Source organism: Sus scrofa, chromosome 1 (genome assembly GCF_000003025.6).
Source record: "Sus scrofa isolate TJ Tabasco breed Duroc chromosome 1, Sscrofa11.1, whole genome shotgun sequence".
NCBI lineage: Eukaryota > Metazoa > Chordata > Mammalia > Artiodactyla > Suidae > Sus > Sus scrofa.
The window spans coordinates 246,782,851-246,803,327 of record NC_010443.5 but is presented as its reverse complement, the minus strand read 5'-3'; the positions used below and the strand labels follow the sequence as shown (position 1 = coordinate 246,803,327).

The following is a 20,477-nucleotide window of genomic DNA, read 5'->3' as shown; positions in this document are numbered from 1 at the left end:
AGCATTTGGCATTGAAGGTCATCAGGGCTTGTGCACAGGAGCTCCACAGGACTGGGGAAAACAGGGACTCCATTTTTGAAGGGTACACCCAGGATTTCACATATACTGGGTCCCAGGGCAAAGCAGGGACTCAATGATAATCTGTGTCAGACCTACCTTCAGGTCTTGAAGGGTCTTCTGGGAAAGCAGGGGGCAGAACAAAGGAGGGGAAGGTCCCAGGGAATAATCACTGGTATGAGCTCCCCTAGAGGCTGGCATCTTGGAAAAACCTGGATCCACCCATCAGGGCTGAGAAGCCCCAGGCCAAACACCAAAGGGGGTGGAAATACAGCCCTAAACATCATCAAAGAGGTTTCCTCAAGTCCTCCCAAGCACACAACTGGCCCTAATCACTCCCAAAGACAATTCCCACCCACCAGAGGAACAAGACTCAGCCTCAGTGGGCAGGCATCAGTCTCTCCCATCAGGAAGCTTATCACAAGCCCCAATGTCAACTTCACCCACAAAGGGGCAGACACCAAAAGCAAGAGAAGCTACAGCCCTGTAACCTGCAAAAAAGGAGACCACAGAGAAAGTCAGACAAAATGAAAAGGTAGAGAAATATAAGCCAGATGAAGGAACAAGAAAAAACCCCAGAAAAATAGCTAAGTGAAGTAGAGATAAGCAACCCCATAAAAAAAGCTTTGGAGTAATGATAGTAAAGATGATCCAAGATTTCGGGAAAAAACTGGAAACAAAAATTGATAAATTACAAAAAAATGGTGAACAAAGAAATAGAAGATTTAAAGATTAAACAAGTAGAGATGAACAACACAATAACTGAAAAAATACACTGTAACTAATTAATAACAGACTATGGGAGGCAGAAGAATGAATGAGGTAGAAGACAGACTGATGGAAATCACTGACACAAAATAGAATAAAGATAAAAGAATGAAAAGAAATGAGGACAGTCTAAGAGAACTCTAGGACATTAAACGTACCAACAATTCACATTATAGAGGTTCCAGAAGGAGGAGTTAGAGAAAGGGCCAGAGAAAAATATTTGAAGAGATAATAGCTGAAAACTTCCCTAACATGGGAAAAGAATCACTCACTCAAATTCAGGAAGAACGACAAATATCATATAGAATAAACCCAAGGAGGAATACCCTGAGACATATATTAATCAAGCTGATCAAAATTAAAAAGAAAGAGAAAATATTGAAAGCACCTAGGGAAAAGCAATAAATAACATACAAAGGAACCCTGATAAGGTTATCAGCTAATTTTTCAGCAAAACTCAACTCTGCAGGCCAGAAGGAAGGGGTACGATATACTTAAAGTGATGAAAGGAAAAAATCTACAACCAAGACTACTCTACCCAGCAAGGCTCTCATTCAGCTTTGAGAGAGAAATGAAAAGCCTTACAGACAACCAAAAGTTAAGAGAATTCAGCACCTACAAACCAGCTCTACAATAACTACTAAAGAAATCTCTCTAGGGAAAAAAGAAAAGGTCACAACTAGCAACAAGAAATTACAAATAAGAAGGGTGATAGGTAAAGACAAAGATATAGCAATGGTAGGAAATCATCCACATACAAATATGATATCAAAACAAGCAATTGTGAGAAGTGGAGAGAGAGTACAAATGCAAAATAGTGGAAATGCATTTGCAATTAAGAGACCAGCAAGTTAAAATGATCTTGTGTCTATGTATAAACTCCTATATGAAAGCTTCATGGTAACTGCAAACCAAAAATCCACAAGAGATACAAACACAAATAAGAAAAAGCAATCAAGCACAACATTAAAGGTAGTCATCGAACCATAAGAGAAAAGAACAAAAGAAGGGAAGAAAAAAGACCAACAAAAACAAATCAAAAACAATTAACAAAATGGCAATAAGGACATACATATCAATAATTACCTTAAATGTAAATGGACAAACTGCTCCAATCAAAAGACATAGACTAGGGGAGTTCCCCTTGTGGCTCAGTGAAAACAAATCTGACTAGTATCCATGAGGATGTAGGATATCTCCCTGGCCTCGCTCAATGGGTTAAGGATCTGGAGTTGCCATAGCTGTGGCGTAGGCTGCAGACATGGCTCGGATCTGTCGTTGCTGTGGCTGTAACTCTGATTCAACCCCTAGCCTGGGAGCCCACATGTGCCGTGGGTACAGCCCCCCCCCCAAAAAAAAGACACAGAGTAGTTGAATGGATACAAAAACAAGACCCATATATAAGCTATCTACAAGAGAGCTACTTCAGTTCTAGGGATACATACAAACTGAAAGTGAAAGGATGGAAGAAAATATTCCATGCAAACAGAAATCAAAATACAGCTGAAGTAGCAATACTCACATCAGACAAAACAAACTTTAAAATAGAAATGGTTACAAGAGACAAAGGATATTATATAATGATCAAAGGATCAATCCAAGAAGAAGATAAAACAATTGTAAATATATATGCACCCAACATAGGATCACCTCAATATATAAAACAACTGCCAAAAGCCATAAAAGGAGAAATCAATAATAACAGTAATAGTGGGGGACTTTAACACCCCACTTACACCAATGCACAGATCATCTAGACAGAAAATCAACAAGGAAACACAGGCCTTAAATGATGTATTAGAACAGTCTGACAATAGATATTTATAGAACACTCCATCTGAAAGTAGCAGAATACATTTTTTCCTCAAGCACATGGAACATTCTCTAGGATAGATCACATTTGGCCACAAATCAAGCCTCAGTAAATTTAAGAAAACTGAAATTATATTAAGCATCTTTTCCGACCAAAATATGATAAGACTAGAAATCAATGACAAGGAAAAGAACTGCAAAAAACAAAAATACATGGAGAATAAACAATATTCCACTAAACAACAATGGATCACTAAAGAAATCGAAGAGGAAATCAAACAATATCTAGAGACAAATGAAAACAAAAACACAATGATTTAAAACCTATAGGATACAGCAAAAGTAGTTCTAAGAGGGAAGTTTACAGAATACAAGCCTACCTCAGGAAATCAGAAAAATCTCAAATGAACAATCTAACCTTATACCCAAAGCAACTAGAGTAAGAACAAACAAAATGCAAAATGAGTAGAAGAAATCATAGAGATCAGAGCAGAAATAAATTAAATAGGAATGAAGAAAACAATAGAAAAGATCAGTCGAACTAAAACCTGGTTCTTCAAAAAAATCAAAATTGATAAAACCTTAGCCAGATTCACCAAGGGAAAAAAGGGGGGGGGGAGAGGGCTCAAATTAATAAAATTATAAATGGAAAAAGAGAAATTAACAATGGACATCACAGAAATACCAAGGATCATAAGAGACTACTACAAGCAACTCTATGCCAATAAAATGGACAACCTAGAAGAAATGGATAAATTCTTAGAAAGGTACAATTCTCCAAGAATGAACAAGGAAGAAATAGAAAAGATGAACAGACTGATCACAAGTACTGATATTGAAACTGTGATTTTAAAACTTCCAGCAAACAAAAGTCCAGGATCAGATGGCTTCACAGATGAACTCTGTGTATCACAGGCAAAAACTATAAGACACTGATGAAAGAAATCAAAGATGACACAAACAGATGGAAAGACATACCATGCTCTTGGATTGGAAGAATCAATATTATCAAAATGACTATACTGGCCAAGGCAATCTACAGATTCAAAATGCAATTGCTATCAAATTACCAATGACATTTTTCATAGAACTAGAACAAAAAAAATTTTAATTTATATGGAAACACAAAATACCCTGAATAGCCAAAGCAATCCTGAGGAAAAAATAATGGATCTGGAGGAATCAAGGTCCTTAACCTCAGACAAAGCTACAATCATCTAAATAGTATGATACTGGCACAAAAACAGAAATCTAGATCAATGAAACAGGATAGAAAGTCCAAAAATAACCCCACATAACTATGGTCAACTAGTCTATGACAAAGGCAAAAATAAACAACAGAAAAAAGAAAGTCCCTTCAATAAGCGGTGCTGGGGAAACTGGACAGCTACATGTAAAAGAATGAAATTAGAACACTGCCTAACACTATACGCAAAAATAAACTCAAAATGAATTAAAAACCTAAATGTAAGACCAGATACTCTAAAACTCTCAGAGGAAAATAGGCAGACCACAGCAACAGCTTCAAAGAATCCACTTCCTCAAGTAATGACAATAAAAATAAAAATAAACAAATGGGACCTACTTAATCTTAGAAGTTTTTGCACAGCACAGGAAACCATAAACAAAACAAAAAGACAACCCACAGAATGGGAGAAAATATTTGCAATGATACAACTGACAAGGGATTAATCTCTAAAATACACAAACACCTCATGCAGCTCAATATTAAAAAAAACAAAAACAACCAAATCAAAAAAAGGGCAAATAGACATTTAGACATTTCTCCAAAGACGACATAGAGATGGCCAAAAAACACATGAAAAGATGCTCAACAATGGTAATTATTATAGAAATGCAAATCAAAACTACTGTGAGGTATCATTTACACAAATCAGATTGGTCAATATCAAAAGTCTACAAACAGGAGTTCCCATTGTGGCTCAGTGGTATCAGAATAGTATCCACGAGGATGCAGGTTTGAACCCTGGCCTTGCTCAGTGGGCTAAGGATCCAGTTTTGCTGTGAGCTGTGGTGTAAGTTGTAGACGCAGCTTGGATCCTGCATTGCTATGGCTGTGACGTAAGCCAGCAGCTGCAGCTCCAATTCAACCCATAGCCTGAAAATTTCTATATGCCTTACATGCGGCCGTAAAAACCAAAAATAAATAAATAAATAAAAGTCTACAAACAATAAATGCTGGAGAGGGTTCAAAGAAAAGGGAACCTTTCTATACTGTTGGTGGGAATGTAAATTGGTGCAGCCACTATGGAAAGAAGTATGGAGCTGCCTCAAAAAACTAAATACAGAACTATCGTATGATTTAGCAATCCCACTCCTGGGCATATATCTGGAGAAAACCGTAATTCGAAAAGATACACACACCCCAATTTACAATAGCCAAGACAAGAAAGCAACCTAAATGTCCACTGACAAAGGAATGGATAAATAAGATGTGGTTCAAATATACAATGGAGTATCACTCAGCCATAATAAGAATGAAACAATGCCATTTGCAGCAACATTGATGGACCTAGAGATTACATACTAACTGAAGTTAGTCAGTGAAAGACAAACATCATATGCTATGGCTTACATGTGGAATCTAAAAAAAAAAGGATACAAATGAACTTATCTTCAGAACAGAAACAGACTTACAGACTTTGAAAACTAACTTACGGTTACCAAAGGGGACAGGTGTGGGGAGGGATGGATGAGGTTTGGGGGTTTGGCATATGCACACTGTGGTACACAGAATGGCTGGCCAACAGGAGGACCTGCTGTATAGCACTGGAAACGTTACCCAATATTCTGTGATGATCTATATGGGAAAAGAATCTGAAAAAGAATGGACGTGTGTACATGTGCAATTGAATCACTTTGTTGTACAGCAGAAATTATCACAACAATGTAAATCAACTATACTTCAAAAAAAGTTTAAAAATTGGAAAAAAAAAAAAGATTAGAGGAAAACATAGGCCAAACACTCTCCGACATAAACCACAGCAGTATCTCAGATTCACCTCTTAGAGTAATGACAATAAAAACAAAAATAAACAAATGGGACTTAATTAAACTTAAAAGTTTCTGCACAGCAAAGGAAACCCTAAACAAAATGAAAAGACAATGCACAGAATGGGAGAAAATCTTTGCAAATGAACCGATTGACAAGAGATTAATCTCCAAAATTTATAAACATCACGTACAGCTGAATACCAAAAAAACAAACAATCCCATAAAAAATGGGCAGGGTTTCTAAACAGACAATTCTCCAAAGAAGACATACAAATGGCCAAAAAACACATGAAAAAATGCTCAACATCACTAATTATTAGAGAAATGCAAATCAAAACCACTCTAAGGTACCACCTTACACCAGCCAGACTGGCCATCATCAAAAAGTGTACAAACAATAAGTGCTAGAGAGGGTGTGGAGAAAAAGGAACCCTAGTACACTGTTGGTGGGAATGTAAATTGGTGCAACCACTGTGGAAAACAGTGCAGCGATTTCTCAGAAAACTAAAAACAGAACTACCATTTGATCCAGCAATCCCACTCCTGAGCATCTATCCAAAGAAAACCATGACTTGAAAAGACATAGTACTCCAATGTTGACTGCAGCACTCTATACAAGAGCCAAGACATGGAAACAACCTAAATGTCCATCGACAGAGGAGTGGATAAAGAAGAGGTGGTACATATACATAATGGAATATTACTCAGCCGTTAAAAGGAAAGAAATAATGTTATTTGCAGCAACATGGATGGACCTAGAAATTATCAGACAATGAGACACCAACATGAAGTATTATCACTTACATGTGGAATCTAAAAAAAGGACAGAATGAACTTCTTTGCAGAACAGATACTGATTGTAGACTTTGAAACACTTTTGGTTTCCAAACGAGACAGGTTGTGGGGTGGGGTGATGTGCTGGGGGTTTGGAATGGAAATGCTGTAAAATGTGGTTGTGATGACTGCTGTACAACTATAAATGTAATAAAATTAATTGAGTAATTTAAAAAAAGGAAGGCCACCTTCTAATAGCTGTAAAACAAAAAGAAAAAAAAGGAAAATGCTATAAATCTGCTTTGAAGTGAAGAGGGAAAGCAAAAGAGAGAGAGAACAAGGAATGTAGCTTAAACAGCACTTTGTAATTCAGAGGAATTATTAAAATATTTTAATGAAAACAACAGGCTATTGAGTTTGTGAACCCAAAGAAAGAACAGAACAGAGGTGCTCTATTACCTCTTCCTCTTTAAAGAAGAAAATGGCATCAGTAGCCATGTTGTGACTTTTTTGTTGTTGTTGCTCCTGCCTGCAGCATGTGGAAATTCCTGTGGCAGAAATCAAACCCATACCACAGCAGTGACCCAAGCAGCTACAGCAGTGACAACATCAGATCCTTAGCCCACTGTGCCACAAGAGAATTTTTGTTTTTTGGGCAGGGGGTAGGGAGGAAATTTTTCACAGAACTCAAAATATTTTAAAGTTTGTTTGGAAGCACAAAAGACACAGAATAGCCAAAGACATCCTGAAAAAGAAAAATGGAGCTGGAGGAATCAGGCGCCCAGACTTCAGACTATACTACAAAGCAACAGTCGTCAAAACTGCATGGTACTGGCACAAAGACAGACATATAGATCAGTGGAACAGGAGAGAAAGCCCAGAATTCAACTCACGCACCTACAGCCAACTAATCTATGACAAAGGAGGCAAGAATATACAATGGAGAAAGGACAGCTTGTTCAATAACTGGTGTTGGGAAAACTGGACAGCCACATGGAAAAGAATGAAATCAGAACACTCCCTAACACCAGACACAAAAATAAACTCCAAAAGTATTAAAGACCTAGATATGAGACCAGACACTATCAAAACCTTAGAGGATAACATAGGCCAAACATTCTCTGACATAAACCACAGCAACATCTTCTCAGATCCACCTCTCAGAGTATTGACAATAAAAAGAAAAATAAACAAATGGGACCTAATCAAACTTCCAAGTTTCTTCACAGCAAAGGAAACCCTAAACAACACAAAAAGACAACCCACAGAATGGGAGAAAATCTTTGCAAGTGAATCCACTGACAAGGGATTGATCTCCAAAATTTATAAACAACTTCTGCAGCTCCATGCCAAAAAAAAAAACCAAACAACCCCATCAAAAAATGGACAGAAGATCTAAACAGACAGTTCTCCAAAAAAGACATACAGATGGCCAAGAAACACATGAAAAGATGTTCAACATCACTCATTATCAGAGAAATGCAAATCAAAACCACTCTGAGGTACCACCTTACACCAGCCAGAATGGCCATCATCCAAAAGTCTACAAACAATAAGTGCTGGAGAGGGTGTGGATAAAAAGGAACCCTAGTACACTGTTGGTGGGATTGTAAATTGGTGCAACCACTGTGGAAAGCAGTATGGAGATGCCTCAGAAAACTAAACATAGAACTACCATTTGATCCAGCAATCCCACTCCTGGGCATCTATCCAGAGAAAACCATGACTTGCAAAGACACATGTACTCCAATGTTCACTGCAGCACTATTTACAATAGCCAAGACATGGAAACAACCTAAATGTCCATCGACAGAGGAGTGGATAAAGAGGTGGTACACATACACAATGAAATATTATTCAGCCATTAAAAAGAATGAAATACCAGCATTTCTTGCAACAGGGTTAGACCCAGAAACTATCATGCTAAGTGAAGTCAGCCACACAATGAGACACCAACATCAAATCCTTTCACTGACACGTGGAATCTGAAAAAAGGACAGACTGAACTTCTTTGCAAAACAGATGCTGACTCACAGACACTGAAAACGTTATGGTCTCCAGAGGAGACAGTTTGGGGGGTGGGGGGATGTGCTTGGGCTGTGGGATGGAAATCCTGTGAAATCAGGTTGTTATAATCATTAAAAATAAATAAATTAATTAATTTTTTTAAAAACTTACTTTTTAATTAATCCAAGAAAGCTTTATGGTTTGAATTACCATTAGTCTGAGATCACCAGAGCTTTTTCCTTTGAATCATAACCCAAGAACATCTTTAAGAAAGAAGTTATATTCACTAAGCTTATGTCTCATTAAGTTCCACCTTATTTTATAACCTCTTGTCCCCTTAATATCCTTTCACCTCCCCTAGATTACCATTCTTATTAAAATATATGAATTTTTTTTTTTTTGGTCTTTTTAGAGCCACACTTGTGGCATATGGAGGTTCCCAGGGTAGGGGTCTAATTGGAGCTGTAGCTGCCAGCCTATGCCAGAGCCACAGCAATGCCAGATGCTAGCCCCATCTGCAACCTACACCACAGCTCACGGCAACACCGGATCCTTAACCCACTGAGCCAGGCCAAGGATCGAAGCCAAAACCTCATGGTTTCTAGTTGGATTCATTTCCACTGCACCTCGATGGGAACTCCTAAAATATGTGAAATCTTTTATGGCATGAAAAGAAGGAGAAATATTAAGAATTATAAAGGATAATAATTATTTATTACTGGGAATTTAGTCAACAACTAGAAATATAAACTCAATAGTTTACAAGAGCAATACATGCAGCCTGTTCTAAGAGCACTGCAGATTTTATATGCACACACATATATCCAGCTCTATACAGGGCTGCCAGAAAATAAGTTATAATAGGAAAATATATACAATTTTCTGGAACGTCTAAAGACATATTTTAAACCAGAAGTCCACAAAAGATAGAAATTATCTAATTCTGAAAATCTCAAACATCTTGACTTTCAAAAGGAGAGCACTCCTAAATATATAATGCCACATGCCATGAAAGAATGATACCAGATCTCTCTTAAAAATCAGTAGTGACTTGGCTTAAACATGATTTTAAGACTCTTTCAGACTTTTAATCTTTGATTATCTTAACAATTTAACTGCTTCTTATTTGAAACACTCCCTCTTCTCTTTATTAAGTGCCTCCTACAAAGGGCTTCTAATCAGTTTCTAAGAACTGCTCCTGAACTCAGTTTCCTTCATGATCCCTCTGCATTAGGTACTGATACATTAACATTCTTCTTCTTTTTTTTTTTTTTTTTTTTTTTTTGGTCTTTTTGCCATTTCTTGGGCTGCACCTGCAGCATATGGAGGTTCCTAGGCTAGGGGTCGAATGGGAGCTGTAGCCACTAGCCTACGCCAGAGCCACAGCAACGCAGGATCCAAGCCATGTCTGTGATCTACAGCACAGCTCATGGTAATGCCAGATCCTTAACCCACTGAGCATGGGCAGGAATCGAACCCACGTCCTCATGGATGCTAGCGGGGTTTGTTAACCACTGAGCCACAGGAGGAACTCCCAACATTATTCTTAAATCAGTTACATCATCTATACATTTTTGCTTACTCTTTAAGAATTCTAATCTCTTTGACAAAAGGATTTGATTTCCCCTTCTTTCCCATTACCTGCAAATTATCATCAATGAGTATATGTAGTCCATGTAGGCAGGAGCTATTTTGCTCATTACTACTTATTCAAAATCCAGCACAACCATAACTCAAATTTCACTGAATGAATGCATGAAATCTTGACACTGGCAATCAAATATTATCACCAACTTCCCCACAAATTATTAAACTTGATTCTCAAATATGAATTTTGAACATTAAAGATGTGGCACACTGCAAGGTTTTTCAAATTCCTTTGCAACTCTAAACTTTCCTTAGGGTAAGCACAACAAGACATAATGAAGATGACAAAATAACTCTTAAAGAAAATGTGGAATATATACATTAAATGGAATATTATTCAGCCATAAGAAGGAAGGAAATCCTGTCACATGCTACAAGATGGATGAACTTTGAGAACATTATGCTGAGTGAAATAAATAAGCCGGTCGTGAAAGGGCTGTATGTATGATTACATACATACTGTATAATTCCACTTATAAAAGATATCAAGAACAGTCAAAATCATGGAAACAAAAATACAATCGTGGTTGCCAAGCAAGCAGTGGGGGAAGAGGCAACCAGGGAGTTGTTCAATGGGTAGAGAGTCACAGTTCTGCAAGATGAAAAAGTTCTAGAGATCTGTTATATAACAATGTGAATACAGTTAATACCACTGTACATTTAAAAGTGGTTAAAAGGGTAAATCTGATGGCTTCACAGGCGAATTCTACCAAACATACAAAGAGGAATTATACCCATCCTCCTTAAGCTTTTACAAAAGGTTGAAGAAGAAGGAACACTCCCAAAGAGATTCTATGATGCCACCATCACCCTAATTCCAAAACCAGAAAAAGATACCACCAAAAAAGAAAACTATCGGCCAACATCTTTGATGAATTTAGACACAAAATTCTCAACAAAATTTTAGCCATCCAAATCCAACAACCTATCAAAAAGATACTACACCACATCCAGGTGGGATTCACCCAGGTTCACAAGGATGGTACAATATACGAAAATCAATCAACATCATACACCATATTAACAAAAGAAAAATCAAAAACCACATGATCATCTCAATAGATGCAGAAAAAGCATTTGACAAAGTCCAACATCCATTCATGATAAAAATTCTTACCAAAGTTAGTATAGAGGGAACATTCCTTAACATAATCAAAGCCACTTATGACAAACCCACAGCAAACATAATACTCAATGGAGAAAAGCCAAAAGCCTTCCCACTAAAATCTGGAACAAGACAGGGATGCCCACTCTCACCACTGCTCTTCAACATAGTTTTGGAAGTCCTAGCCACAGCAATTAGACAAACAAAAGAAATAAAAGACATCCAAATAAGAAGAGAAGAGATAAAACTGTCACTGTATATGGATGACAATGATACTATAAGTAGAAAACCCTAAGGACTCAACCCAAAAACTACTTGAACTGATCAACAAATTCAGCAAGGTAGCAGGATATAAGATTAACATTCAGAAATCAGTCACATTTCTGTATACTAACAAGGGAATATCAGAAAAGGAATACAAAAATACAATACCTTTTAAAATTGCACCCCAAAAAAATCAAATACCTGGGAATACACCTGACCAAGGAGGTAAAGGACTTATATGCTGAGAACTATAAAACATTGATCGAGGAAATTAAAGAAAATGTAAAGAAATGGAAAGATATTCCATGCTTCTGGGTTGGAAAAATTAATATTGTTAAAATGGCCATACTACCCTAAGCAATCTACACATTCAATGCAATCCCTATCAAATTACCCATGACATTTTTCACAGAAATAGAACAAACAATTCAAAAATTTATATGGAACCACAAAAGACCCAGAATTGCCAAAGCAATCCTGAGGAACAAAAACCAAGCAGGAGGCATAACTCTCCCAGACTTCAGGCAATATTACAAAGCCACAGTCATCAAGACAGGTGGTACTGGTACCAAAACAGACAGACAGACCAATGGAACAGAATAGAGAACCCAGAAATAAACCCAGACACCTTTGGTCAATTAATCTTTGACAAAGGAGGCAAGAATATAAAATGGGAAAAAGTCTTTTCAGCAAGTATTGCTGGGAAACACGGATAGCTACATGCAAATCAATGAACCTAGAACACACCCTCACACCATGCACCAAAATAAACTCAAAATGGCTGAAAGACTTGAATATAAGACAAACTCCTGAAAGAGAACATAGGCAAAACATTCTCTGACAGCAACCTCACAAAAGTTTTCCTCAGGTCAGTCTCCCAAAACAACAGAAATAAAAGCAAAAATAAACCAATGGAACCTAATCAAACTGACAAGCTTTTGCACAGCAAAGGAAACCAAAGAGCAAACAAAAAGACAACTTACAGAAAGGGAGAAAATAGTTTCAAATGATGCAACTGACAAGGACCTAATCTCTAAAATATACAAACTTATACAACTCAACAACAAAAAAGCCAACAACCCAAGTGAAACATGAGTAAAGGACCTGAATAGACACTTCCCCAAGGAAGATATACAGATGGCCAACAAGCACTTGAAACAATGCTCAACATCACTAATTATTAGAGAAATGCAAATCAAAACCATCATGAGATACCACCTCACATCAGTCAGAATGGCAATCATTAATAAGTCCACAAATAACAAATGCTAGAAGGGGTGTGGAGAAAAGGGTTCCCTCCTGCACTGTTGCTAGGAATGTAAGCTAGTACAACCACTATGGAGAACACTATGGAGGTACTTTAGAAATCTATACATAGAACTACCATATGACCCAGCAATCCCACTCTTCAGCATATATCCGGACAAAACTTTCCTTAAAAAAGACACATGCACCCACATGTTCATTGCAGCACTATTCACAATAGCCAAGACATGGAATCAACCCAAATGTCCACTGATAGATGATTGGATTAGGAAGATGTAGTGTATATATACATAATGGAATACTACTCAGCCATAAAAAAGAACTACATAATGCCATTTGCAGCAACATGGATGGAACTAGAGACTCTCATCCTGAGTGAATTAAGTCAGAAAGAGAAAGACAAATACCATATGATATTGCTTATATCTGGAATCTAATATACAGTACAGATGAACCTTTCCACAGAAAAGAAAATCATGGACTTGGAGAATAGACCTGTGGTTGCCAAGGGGGAAGGGGAGGGAATGGGAGGGACTGGGAGCTTGGGGTAAAGAGATGCAGAATGTTGCCTTTGGAATGGATTAGCAATGGGATCCTGCTGTTTAGCACTGGGAACTCTGTCTAGTCACTTATGATGGAACATGTAATGTGAGAAAAAAGAATGTATACATATAAGTGTAACTGGGTCACCATGCTGTTCAGTAGAAATGATAAAAAAATAAAAGGGTAAATCTTAGGTTTTCCATCACAATTTTTTTTTTTTTTTTTTTTTTTTTTTTTGGTTTTTAGGCCCACATTAGTGGCATGTAGAGGTTCCCAGGCTAGGGGTCAAACTGGAGCTACCACTGCCAACCTACACCACAGCCACAGCAATGTAGGGATCCTCAACCCACTGAATGAGGCCAGGGATCAAACCCACAACTTCATGGTTCCTAGTCAGATTCATTTCCACTGTGCCATGACGGGAACTCCTTCTATCACAATTTTAAAAAAAGAACATCTATGACAAAAAGAAAGTTAAGAATCATTCTTCTACAAGATACAAGTACAGTTATACACAAAAATTCACTAATTTTTGGAGTTCCCATCATGGCTCAGCGGTAACAAACCCAACTAGTATCCATAAGGATGCAGGCCTCACTCCATGGGTTAAAGATCCAGTGTTGCCATGAGCTGTGGTGTAGGTCACAGATACAGCTCAGATCTGGCATTGCTGTGGCTGTGGCACAGGCCAGCAGCTGCAGCTCAAATTTGACCCTTAGCCTGGAAACCTCTATATGCCCCACCTGTGGCCCTAAAAAGCAAAAAAAAAAAAAAAAAAAAAAAAGAAAGACAGAAAGAAAAAGGAAAAAAAATCACTAATTTTTGCTTTCAATAAATCAAGCATTATACAAACTAAAATTATTATTCACATTTAAATAGTTATGATCTCACCTGTAACTCTTGTGATTTACGAGCTTGTTCCTGCTTGATAGTATTAACCATACTTTCTTTTACCTCATCCAATATGGAGTATAAACTATCAAATTCTTCATCTAACTCTGAAAGTATGTTAGAAGAATTTTCCTGTTTAATAAACAAACAAAACAAATATTTTACTAAAGAGCTGTCAAACATTTAAAAAACTAAAAGATATAAATAGATTTCATATTACAAACTACCTCAGCCTAATATTATAAAATAATTCTAATATCTGACATAAGGCTTTAAAAATAGATAAATCCAAGAATCTGGCTACTAATGCTGATAGCTGAATTTCAGCAATACTATGAGTTAAGCAGCCCAAACGCTTCTCATCTTTAATAATACCATTTCCACAGGACAATGCGAAAGTTGTTTTAAGGCCGTCAACTCTGTCCAGCCCCTAAGCCAGTGGTTCTTAACCTTTGGTGTGCATCAGAATCATCAGTGAAGCAGATTTTAATAAAATATTCCAGAGATTTTAATTCTGTAACTCAGAGGAACAGTTTGGGGCATATAATGGATGGAGTTTATTTTGTGCAAATTTTTAATCTTTCAGGTTGTCTAAAACATTGCATTTACATAAGATAAGCAGAACTTAAAAGACTAAGCAATTCCTTATTGGATCCTAAGAGATTTCTCAAACACCAAATTTCAGTGCTAGAATGAACTTCAGTAATAATCTACTGAGTAGAAACTGTACTCAACTTCTAAATTTTATATACTGAAATACAGATAAATGACTTGCCCAAAGCCAGACAACTAGCTACTAGTGGCAGAATTAATAAAGCATTTCAAGTCTGTCAACCTCCTGGAGTTCCTCAATGCCTCATAAGCAAGAGGCTGCTATTTTAACAAGAAATAACAAAATATCTCCGAAATCCCTGTGAAATCTACAATATCCATACTTGCAACATTTATGAGAAAGAATAAATTACCTTAAGGCTTTTTTTCAACATAAATGAATCATTCAACTAAGAGAAGTGAAATTGGCACTGGTTTAGAGAACTAATTATACAGTCTACCATAATACCAAAATTTAAACTTTTATAAAATATTTATAATATTTTAATTTTTATAAAAAACCAGACATTATCTCACTGGAGGCTTACCAGAAGTGGTGTTAATCATTTTACTAGTTTCTTTACAGTAGTGAGAACATGTTGTGGAAGAAGAAATGTGCAGTATGGAAGGTAGAAGACTTAAGTCAAATTCCACATTAACCACTCAGTAACAGTGTGACCCTGGACAAGCCACTTAAATTCTTGGACCTCACTTTTTTCATATGTAAAGAGGAACTGGTCTAATCTTTTCCCCCTCCATAACCAATCGGCACATTCTTATGGTCCCTTGCGCACTACATCTTATACTCCCAACTTGGAGCTTAGCTCACCCTCTATTTTTTCTGAATGCTAAGGTAAGGTCCTAATAATCTGTCAACCAGAAAAATAGTTTGAGGAGTTCCCATCGTGGTGCAGTGGTTAACAAATCCAACTAGGAACCATGAAGTTGCGGGTTCAATCCCTGCCCTTGCTCAGTGGGTTAAGGACCCAGCGTTGCCATGAGCTGTGGGGTAGGTCACAGACGCAGCTCAGATCCCACTTTGCTGTGGCTGTGGTGTAGGCCGGCAGCTACAACTCTGATTAGACCCCTAGCCTTGGAACCTCCATGTGCTGCAGGAGCGGCCCTAGAAAAGGCAAAAAGACAAAAGAAAGAAAGAGAGAGAGAGAGGGAGGGAGAGAGGGAGGGAGGAAAGAAAAGAAAAATAGTTTGAGCCAACTCTACCTTAAAGTAGCTTTTTCCAAATTTCAAGTGTAATTATTCTCTTGTCCATAGATAAAGAGGTTTAGAACCACTAGTTTTACTTATTTAAAGAAACTGGATTCATGAATTTACTCAATTTTCTAAAAAAATAGTTTGAGAAAGTTAAAGCGGTGAAAATTATCAACTAATTTCAATTACAGCAAATTCAGAAGTAAAGAAAGTACAAGACTATAAAGTTTAATAGGCCAAGAGTCAATTACCTATGTTGAACCAAACAAAAACTCTACAAAAGGATTCATTGTCTACAAGCATCTAGAAATCATCTATGTTTATTTCACAAAGAAATGACCTTCAAATTAATTAAGGCACATTCATGGGAAAGCATCACCAGCTTATCTTAAGGTCCCTTCCACAGTCCACCTTTTCAGTATGGATTATCCACCAAAACCTGGAACCATTTCCTCAGGTATTCCCCTCACTGGGCACTTTACCTTCTACTTTTGTATTTTATTTTCATCTAGTTCTGCAACTGGACCTCTTCCCATCTATGTTTTCCATTACTTATTTAAAAGAAATGTTTAGCTTCCCAGTATTTTTGCAAAGTACAATTTGCCCTTAATTGGAATTAGAAAAAACAAACACAAAACAGAAAGGAACAAAAGTGAGCATTATAATATTCCTAGCAATTACTATTCCGGAGTTTTCTTTTTCTCTTACTAGTTGATCTTTCCATGGCGAATACAGGGGTATCAAAGAAAGCATTTTTATTTATCAGCCATTTAAAAACCCTGCTCTCACCTGCATTAGCTGATCTAGAGTTGATGGTATATATTTACACTTCTAATTCGATCCGACAATCATTCATTGTGACATATTTACACAAACATTTTTTAATCAGATTCATACCTGAACTCCTTTTAGTGTTTGATTTAGTGTATCAATAAAGTTCTGAATTTCATCATTTTTATTTGCCAGAGTTGTAATGATCCTTTGCAGAGCTTCCTAGGATAAAAAAATTTTAAACATTATATTTTATTAAAAGAGAATCATAAACTTCAGGACAATTCTCTAAATAAACCTTTTATGTAAGGTTATATAATAAATAGGAGCAATGAAAAACTGCTTGTTGTTCAAATTTTCCGAAGGTTATAATTACAAATGATGGGATGTGTGTGTACTGGTACTGTTTTAAAACCTTTTACTCCTAGTGCACAACTTAATTACCACCATACCTTCCACAATGAAGATGATCAGTATTATTTAATATAAATGCTGTTAACAAATAAAAAAAAGAGTAAAAAAAAAAATACTGTTACTTCAGGTCATAAGGCGATGGCAAAGGACTAGAAGCAAATCCTTAAGTGTTGCAAAAACAATTGGACACTTCAATCAGTATCAGAATATGAGGAGTAAAATCAGAGACACCAAGATTTGACATTTTATTTATAAAAATGAAAAATATATTTTGGAAATATGAAGATAGATAAATCTACAGATAAGATTATAGCAATCATCGCAATATTTATAGAACCACAATAAATAAGGCAAGTAATTTTAGTAGCAAACATCCCAGACTTTTTGACAATGCTTCCAATTTAAATGAAACAATTGTAATTTTCACATACTTTCTAGTTCAGTGCTGTCCAACAAAATTTCCTGCTATGCCAGAAATACCCTATTTATGTGCTATTCAACATGGTGACTAGCCACATGAATCTAATGAGCTCTGGAAATGAGGACAGAGAAATTAAGGAACTAAATTCATTTTTTCAATGTTAATTAATTTCACTTTTTATTGCACATGTGACAAGTGCTGTCATAGTGGTCATCACAGGTCTAGCTGTTTGGTAACTTTGTGGGTAGTTACAACAAAATCAAAACAAGGTACTTGTATTCTCAGTAAAAATCAAAAGCAAGTATTTTTACTTTATAATTTTTCCATAAGTAACGAGGCTTATTTCCATTAGCACCTACAAGAATAAATATTTTAATAATTTCCTGTAAGATTTTGCATAATACCTCAACTATTTCTTCCCATCCTCACCGTTGGTGTTACTTTAGTATAATAATACAATGAATTTTATACTATGAAAGTTGACTGACAGCAAGAGTTAGCAGTTTATCCTGTCAATGTTCCTTCCAGAAACAGGTACACCAAGATTTGAATACAGAGATAACCACCTGATGAAGCCAGATCTAGGGGAGGGATGGGCACAGTTGGAGGGACGAGAGTGGTGATACAGAGATGTAGAAAAGGAGGGTAGAGGACTTAAGAGTCTTCCAAGCCTTCACCCAAAACAGGCTCTCTATATATTTTTAAACAACACAATGGAATGGTAAAAATATTTCTGCCAATCCTCTGCCTGTGTATAGTAAGCTTTAATGAAGGCTGGGTTCTTTCAGGTTGATGGACTGACTAGCTGCCTCCCCTTCTATCCCTTTTGATGGTCGGGTTACATCCATATTATATCGATGAGAAAATGGAAATTCAATCAGTTGCCCCAAGTAACACTGCTCGTATGGTAAAGATTATGCTCTGCCTCCAAAGCCTGTGCTCTTTACCACTTTAGAATACTGCTACTAGAGCCAACCAATCTGCCCATCACACACCCATACAATAAATATTGTTGTATAACTTTGGCTTGTTAACAATATTTATTGCTTTACAACAATAAATATTGTTGTAAAACTTTGGCTTGTTTACCATCATGGAGCAACGGAAACAAATCAGACTAGGAACAATGAGGTTGCAGGTTGGATCCCTGGCCTTGCTCAATGAGTTAAGGATTCGGCATTGCCATGAGCTGTGATGTAGGTCGCAGACGTGGCTGGGATCTAGCATGCTGTGGCTCTGGCGTAGGCTGGCAGCTACAGCTCTGATTAGACCCCTAGCCTTGGAACCTCCATGTGCCACAGGTACAGTCCTAAAAGGACAAAAAACAAAACAAAATGTGGTTTGTTATCTGCAATCTAATATATGGCACAAATGAACCTTTCCACAGAAAAGAAAATCATGGACATGGAGAACAGACTTGTGGTTGCCAAGGGGTAGGGTTGGGGAGGGAGTGGGATGGACTGGGAATTTGGGGTTAACAGATACAAACTATTGCCTTTGGAATGGATAAACAATGAAATCCTGCTGTATAGCATTGGGAACTATATCTAGTCACTTATGATGGAGCATGATAATGTGAGAAAAAGAATGCATATGTGTATGTGTGACTGGGTCACCTTGCTATACAGTAGAAAACTGTAAACCAGCTATAATGGAAAAAAATAAAAATCATTAACAAAAAAATTAAAAAAAAAATTTGGTTTGCTCAGACTCTTCAAGAATATAGAAAACCCCCAGAATTTTCATGGAGAATCACAGCTTGAGCTTAAGCTTTGTCATCCACTTGATAGGCATATCCAGTGAACTTCAAGGTAAAGATGATACATTCTATTAGAACAGGGGTTGAGAGTCTTTTGGAAGAGATCTTATTCTATAAAGAGGCGCCAAGCCCGAATCCAACCAATAACAACATTTTAATCACTAAGATATATGTGAGTTAAAAAAAAAAAGAGGAAATTTCACCAGAAAACTATGAAACATTGGTATATAATAACAAGCAGATCCAGTTCAGAGCCTATATATATACATGCACACATATCTTCCTAGCATAAAACAGCTTTCCACTTCAATTTTTGTTCTAAGCTTTGTAGCAAACTCTATATTTGGGAAATTTTACAGCAATAACTCTCTGAAAATAGCTGAAGCATACTGTCTTAGGTAGGTAAGCTCCAAAGATTTTTCCTTCTTTTTTTTTTTTTTTTTTTTTTTGCTTTTTAGGGTCGCACCCTGAAGATAAGGAACTTCCCAGGCTACAGGTTGAATCGGAGCAGTAGCTGCCAGCCTACACCACAGCCACCAGCAACTCGGAATCCGAGCCTCATCTGCTACCTACACCACAGCTCACGGCAACACCAGATCCTTAAGCCTCTGGGTGAGGCCAGGGATAGAATCTGCGTCCTCAAATACGACAAATATTAGTCGTATTTGTTTCCACTGCACCACAATGGGAACTCCTGGCCCCCGAATTATTAATATTAACAGCAATACAACTAGAAAAAAATCCTACTATCTGTATTACAACTTTTGGGGGAATGATGGTTCCATATAAATTATCTACTATACTCCCCCAAAAAGTGGTTGGGAAGGAAAGGCTGATAAAGTATTTCTGAGAAACAGCATCTCATTTTTTGAAGAGAGAATGCTCTATGGCTCACATTTTGAGCTTAACAAGTTCTAGTATAACATGAGTGTCTATCACAGAAAAACCACATCCTAAGACAGGCTGCTTTATCTTACTGCCAAAATAAAAGACCTAGGCTGAGATTCTCAAGGGGTACTGCTCCAGTTTCTAGGTAAGGAGAGCTTTAAGTCTTTTTCTTTTTCTTTTTTGGTCTATTTGCGTTTTCTAGGGCCACTCCCATGGCATATGGAGGTTCCCAGGCTAGGGGTCTAATCGGAGCTGTAGCCACTGGCCTACACCAG

At 37.1% G+C, this 20,477-nt stretch overlaps 1 protein-coding gene across 3 annotated transcripts in view; it reads right to left on the bottom strand.

The window, feature by feature from the left end:
- The window catches only part of FSD1L (fibronectin type III and SPRY domain containing 1 like), a 78,987-nt gene that overhangs the window by 43,757 nt on the left and 14,753 nt on the right, over positions 1 to 20,477 (bottom strand). For all 3 annotated transcript variants that reach the window (XM_003480570.4, XM_005660313.3, XM_005660314.3), the window contains exons 2-3: positions 16,847 to 16,942; positions 14,150 to 14,281 (exon numbers count right to left, since the gene is read on the bottom strand). In XM_003480570.4, coding sequence (XP_003480618.1) covers positions 14,150 to 14,281; positions 16,847 to 16,942 — 228 coding nt within the window. The remainder of the gene's footprint in view (positions 1 to 14,149; positions 14,282 to 16,846; positions 16,943 to 20,477) is intronic.